Below are 6,043 nucleotides of genomic sequence, written 5' to 3'. Positions count from 1 at the left end.
TTCCTGACGTATATTTCAGCCCCAACCAATCATGGTCCGACTAAATTTCTTTTTAACATACGGATTAAGATACATACGGATTTTGATTAAATGCTGGACAAAGTAAAAATACAAACACTCCAGTCACTAAAATATCACTGCCTCCTCTCAAAAAGGAAAGAAAAAAGAAAAAAAGGTTGACGCTGTTGTATATATCTATATGTCAGATCTAAATTCATATCGTGGCTGTTGTTGTTATAAATATAAGTATTGAGTCCATTCAAGACAGGAAATTCGAATCTGACAAACCTATTTCTCAACTCAAGGTATTCGTTATTATTCTACAACAACTCATTAAATTGGCAACGTAAGCACATTTGAGTGTGTAAAATCTGTAAGTGCTTCAGCGAATGGCTCTTGACCCTCACCACAGATATACCGACACACTGAAACTGGATAGGTACCTTTTCTGAAGGCGAAATGCGAGTTGCTAAAATTCGCTATTTTTGTAATATTAAAGAGCCTTGTTGAACTTGAATTCGATCGGGAAGGTGAAAGATAGCTTGTTAAATTAAACTTAAGAGGAAATTAAAAGAATACCTAATACTTGAGAGTCAGAGAAGAAAATTTTTCTGCCGGTTCACTACTTTTTCATTTTGCATATAGGCCTACTTATGTTTTTGTACGTTAGAAAAATTCTATAAAAACATGAAAAACATTGCTAAAATGGATCTATTTTTTAATTTATTTTTTTTAAATGTCGGCTTTTGAAAATCTTGAAAAATAGCCTGTCAGGGAAAATGTACCGAGCGGCCATTTTGAGCAGCTGTTTTGAAAAAAATAAAATAAAAGAAGGGCCTCCTCCCCTATTTTTCGAACCACATGCAATCCGGCTGAGTTTAAAGGTGTCTGGGGGGGGGGGGGGGGTAGTGAGCACATTTTTTTTGGGGGGGGTCGTCGAAAATTCAAAAATTTGCACCCCCCCCCTTGAGCGCTAGGCCCAACCCCCCCCCCAAAAGGGTAAAAATCACGTGTTTTTACTTGATTTTTTTTCTCAAGGGGGAGGGGCCCGGCCCCCTGGGCCTCCCTGGATCCGCCCCTGGGGGGGGGGGGGGGGAAGGGTGCGATTCTTAAATTTTCGAGGCCTAAAACAAAATGTTAATAAATAGCTCCTTAATTACCCCCCCCCCCCCCGCTCATTTCGCCGATAATTTTTTTCTCACAAACTCTTTGGCCACTCCCCTGCCGCCGGCTGGATCCGCCCCTGCCCTACATCACAATTTGAAGTGCCCATACGTATAGTGATTAGTACAACTTTCAACAAATCATAACTTTCTTATATTCAGTCAGATTTTAGTGAGACATTCATCAGTTTGCTTCTCTTATTTGTCTGCGTTTAAGTTTCAGAGTAGTGGTTGGATTTCCCTTTAACGACACTCAGTAGTCAGCTCTCATGGGGAATTTGACACCGTTCGGGTGTTTACCCAATAACAGGTTTTGTTAATCACCAGGGTTGGCCTTCAGTTTTATGACCATTAGACCTTATGTAATGCTTTGCTTTTCCGTCACCCGAAAACTCTCGAGTATTCTCCGAGAGATTGGGGGGGGGGGGGGGGTTCTTGACTGGCCAACGGGTTTGCTGTGTGCAGATTTGTACTCCCATTAATGGTATTTCCACAAAGTCTGGTGTCAGTGAATTATGGCCTTCTGCCGGAAACTGACGAGTGACTCCCTTTAACGCCTCACTGCACTACTTAGGCCAACAAAAAAAAAAACATGTTTAGCGTCCTGCTTTTTTGAAAAATAGGAAGGAGGAGGCCCTTTTTTTTTCTTCTTTCAAAATGGGCTCGGTACATTTTCCCTGCCCTGCCAGTCGGGATATTTTTCATGATGGCTACCGACATTTTTTTTTTAAAATAAAAAATAGATCCATTTTAGCAATGTTTTTTCATCATGTTTTTTTTTCTTTAAAAAAAAAAATCTAAAAAAAATCAACAACAAAAATTTCAAAAAAATAAAAATAAAAATAGGAGGCGGCCCCCGAAAAAGGAAGCGGGCGGGGACGCTAAACATGTATAGCGCCCTCTATATAGCAAACAATGCTGAATCGGTGACCATTGGTCCCCCATGATCCTCTTTTTCTTATATTAAGTGAGAGCTGATTTGATGAGATAATCAGCTGTCAGTGACCTTGCAGGGTGGTCTAATCCCTCCTGTAAACTAGTAGTTTACACCAATTAAATGTTATTCATGCTTTTCACCTTTTCTTTTGTCCTAAAGTTTACTTTCAAAGTAAGAAATATGATTTCATGTTAGCGGGTATGTCTTCATAATTTTGACAGATTTCTACCACTCCCCTTGTTTTGGGTGTCTGCAAATGGTTGACAAAGTACCTCAATCTCTCTACCGATCTAGAGCAATTTCAGCTCAATGAAGTAAGTCACGTGGTTCTCATCATTTCCGGTTCTCTTTCGTGCACCGACTGTCCACAGGTTAGCATGAAAAAACAAGACCACTCTTAAATTCCTAATATAAGTCATTATTGACTGTTTTATGATCACAAGTAATGAATCTTTATTTAATTTAAAGTAGTGCGAATGTGTAATCTTGGTTAGATTGTATCAAAGTGCGCTGTAGATTGATAAAAGTGTGCATAAAGTTCTCTATTTTTTTGCGAAGGTGCAAGGCCACGCGATAGAATGAATTGTGGAGACTGCAGGCAAGTGCATGCACTGCCGCCCAGCGCTGCCAGCGTAGCCGGACGGTCAGTCGGGTTATGTTTCTGTGTGCATGTGATTGCAGTGTGACTGAAATGAGTGACGGAAAGAGATCGATAGACATAAATTTCATCTTTCCTACTTGAAACATGCAGCACAGCAGTTTGGGATTATAATTTTGAATGAAGTTAATTAATAGTTAATGCATGCAGAAGTGGTAGAATTCCAGATTAGTCAAAATGGCAGAACCTTCTAAAAATTAAAATTAAAAATAAAATGCTTCAACAAAAAAAGTCAGGGTGCTTGTTCAGAAACCTATCCAAAATTTGAGCCGTAACTCTGGCATGGAGATACCCTAGAAATCTACTAAAACATACCCAAAATGAAGTAAATATTCATTAAATGTCCAAATAAAGATCATGCGTTAAAAGTTGTTAGTTATTACCTGTTTCGTGTAAATTTTCTTGTTATTTTTGGAGTATTTTTTTAATAAATGTTGATAGATCTATTATTAGTAGACCTATACACTTTTGAGACATTTGATCTGAGACATTATGGTAGATAACTTCACACAGGCGCATGCCCACCCGCAACCCACCATCGGTAGTATTGTGCAGCAGTTTGCCATGAAACCTGTGAAAAAGTGTATACTAATATCAACGATTATCCGAAATATATTCCAAAAATAACAAGAAAATTGCCCCGAACACACTCTCCATTACTCATAATAAAAATTAGTCCAAAGTCAACTTGTTATTCTTCAACAAGAAGGTAATTTTTGATCATTTAGTTAACTTCTGTTATATTCATAGCAAAGAATGACGAGGGAAATAAAGTTTTTGATTTGTTGCAATCTACTTATCAAGCATGACAGGGTCAGATCCCAGGTTTTGTATTAGAAAAAAAAAGGGGGGGGCGTCCAACATTCCAAAACTCTGACAAGCAAAACAACGAAAAAGGGGAATGAATCTAATTCCCCCAAATCTCTGGCAAACTGTCACCCATGACATCCCCCCCCCCTTTTGTATAGAGCTGTCCTGCTCAACTTAATCTTTTTGTAAAACTGATTTACAGGCATCATCATGGTGAAGACAAACACCACAGGTTACCGCCGCGGTACGCGGTACATGTTCTCTAGGGCCTTCAAGACCAATGGAGTAGAAAAGCTGTCAACCTTCCTGAGGGTGTACAAGCGTGGCGACTATGTCGACATCAAGGTGAGTCAAGCGACGGGTGTTATAGGAATACGAATTTTACCAAGAAATGCTGATTGTTGTATGAAATTTATACAGCATGATTCACTTTCGGGGAGTTTTACAGGAATAATCTGATAATACAACTGTTTTCAATGCCCTGTTTTTAAAATGATTGATCTACCAAATCATCAGTCATGTAATGATGTATAATGTTGTGATGGGGTTGATTTTTACATTTAGGTGGGATAAATGGAAATTGATGAATTATAAATTTAGTATACTTTGGCAATTGAATTGTGTGAAGAGAGAGAAAATGGCTACTTTTTCACTAAATATTAAAATCTACTTTTAATTTTTTTCTGATATATTCATAGACAGTTGCTTAACGTTTGCTCTGCTATTGTGAGCATACTGTTGTACGGTTAGGTCTGTGGGGTTTAGGTGGAGATGAACCGACAATGACAAGTCTTTTTTCCTTTGTGATATTTGAACACAGGGTTGTGGAGCCTTCCAGAAGGGTATGCCGTACAAGGTATACCATGGACGTACTGGTCGTGTCTTCAACGTCACCCCCCATGCCGTTGGTGTGGTTGTGAACAAGCAAGTCAGGTATGTGAGCAAGCACCTAGCCCTTTGTGCTCCAAACATTAGATTAGAATTTCTACAAGAATGCTTCTTATTATCAAACTCATAAATGGTGCGAATTTGGGATTATGGACGGCGTAAAATGGGAATAGTTTCTCATTCTCCCATAACATTAAAACAGGAAAGGCAAAAAAGAATCCTGTTAATTTTACATGTTCACCTTTTTCTTGTTTATCTTTACTGATATACAAAACTGTATTGGGTAGATCATGTCAAATGTTCGCTGTTGAAATTGCAATATCTTGTTATGAAACAAGCCATGTACTAAAGCAGTTACATTCTCAACTTCATTCCTTCCGAGCATGAACCCACCAACTAATTTCAAATTTGAGTAGCAATATTTAAGCACTTTGCAAAATTGTTTTAACATTGTTAATTAATGTTAATGTTATGCATTATCTTATTGCAGGGATCGCGTCCTGCCCAAGCGTATCAATGTTCGCATTGAGCACATCAAGGCATCCAAGAGTCGAGAGGGATTCTTGGAGAGACGGAGGACCAACGACATCCTCAAGAAGCAAGCCAAGGAGAAGGGTGAATTCTACCAGCTCAAGAGACAGGTCAGTACCAAAAATTGTTTAAGATAGCCGTTAGAGATACATTTTTGAATGAAGTTAAAAGTTTAAAGGGAGAGATCTCGTAGATTGATTCTTAGACCTTTGCAAGGACTTGTTTGCATTAATGGCATAAAATTATTGTTTCAAAATGTCTTTGTGGTCCATCTACCAAGTTTTCTTCATTCAAACCTGATTATTGTTAGTGGTGCAGGGCTCTCTTTGTGGTTTTATGTAGGGCATATTGATACAAATTATATATTTTCTGGGCAGTAGCATAAGACCCAACTTAAAAACTCGCCCTGCTTTACAACTTGGTACTTCTCATTGAAATCCATATTGACAACAATGTAAGATAGTTAGAGAAAATGAGATTTTCTGCCTTTCACAAGGCTTCAAGTTCAGAAACCTTGGTTTGTAGCAGAGTGAAGAATTTGTTGCTTTGCTAGTCTCAAGCCTTACTGCCAATGTTTCTTCAGAATGGGTCTTCCTTTTAATCTGCTATTCTGTTGTAGAAAATGGAAATTACCCTAGTACACTACCATGTCGTCTATTTTCTATTTTCTTTTCTTTTCCGTTTGTCCACAGCCCACCCAGCCAAGGAAGGCTCACTTTGTTAGCGCCAAGAACAACGCTCCCCAGCTGATTGAGCCCATCCCATACGAGTTCATTGCATAGACCTGGACGACTGAGGTGCCTACAGTGATTCAATAAAGTGTACAAAATAATATAACTTTTTGAGGCGTCCAGTTAGAGTCCTTTGCGTTGTGTTGTGTATGAAAAAATGGTTTATGTTTTATGGTGAAGTCCACCGCACATCTTGAGCTGAACAATGATTTTGGTAGAAAATGCAATAAGATTAGAAGTAGACAAAAAAGTAATTTCTTTATATTGATTCTCAACAGTTATGAAAGAAAAAAAATCAAAAGTGCAACATGAGCCTTGCAGTTAC

General features: G+C 38.5%; 1 protein-coding gene across 2 annotated transcripts; it reads left to right on the top strand.

The window, feature by feature from the left end:
• Positions 1-2,385: 2,385 nt before the first annotated feature.
• On the top strand, positions 2,386-5,824 carry LOC578034 (ribosomal protein L21-like). 2 transcript variants are annotated; one of them, XM_011666740.2, is made up of 5 exons: positions 2,386-2,471; positions 3,771-3,913; positions 4,389-4,501; positions 4,947-5,097; positions 5,680-5,824. In XM_011666740.2, exons 2-5 carry the CDS (start codon positions 3,779-3,781, stop codon positions 5,767-5,769), a joined length of 489 nt encoding a protein of 162 aa, XP_011665042.1. In that variant the 5' UTR covers positions 2,386-2,471; positions 3,771-3,778; the 3' UTR covers positions 5,770-5,824.
• The last annotated feature ends 219 nt before the right edge of the window (positions 5,825-6,043 follow it).

The sequence above is a fragment of the Strongylocentrotus purpuratus genome, unplaced genomic scaffold, assembly GCF_000002235.5.
Source record: "Strongylocentrotus purpuratus isolate Spur 01 unplaced genomic scaffold, Spur_5.0 spur5_scaffold_11, whole genome shotgun sequence".
In the NCBI taxonomy this organism is placed as follows: domain Eukaryota; kingdom Metazoa; phylum Echinodermata; class Echinoidea; order Camarodonta; family Strongylocentrotidae; genus Strongylocentrotus; species Strongylocentrotus purpuratus.
This window is presented reverse-complemented; position numbering and strand designations above follow the sequence as displayed.

Coding starts and splice junctions, on each gene's coding strand:
- LOC578034 (XM_011666740.2), top strand. CDS start 3,779: ATGGTGAAGACAAACACCACAGGTTACCGCCGCGGTACGCGGTACATG. Junction 3,914..4,388: donor GCGACTATGTCGACATCAAG/GTGAGTCAAGCG, acceptor ATTTGAACACAG/GGTTGTGGAGCCTTCCAGAA. Junction 5,098..5,679: donor TCTACCAGCTCAAGAGACAG/GTCAGTACCAAA, acceptor GTTTGTCCACAG/CCCACCCAGCCAAGGAAGGC.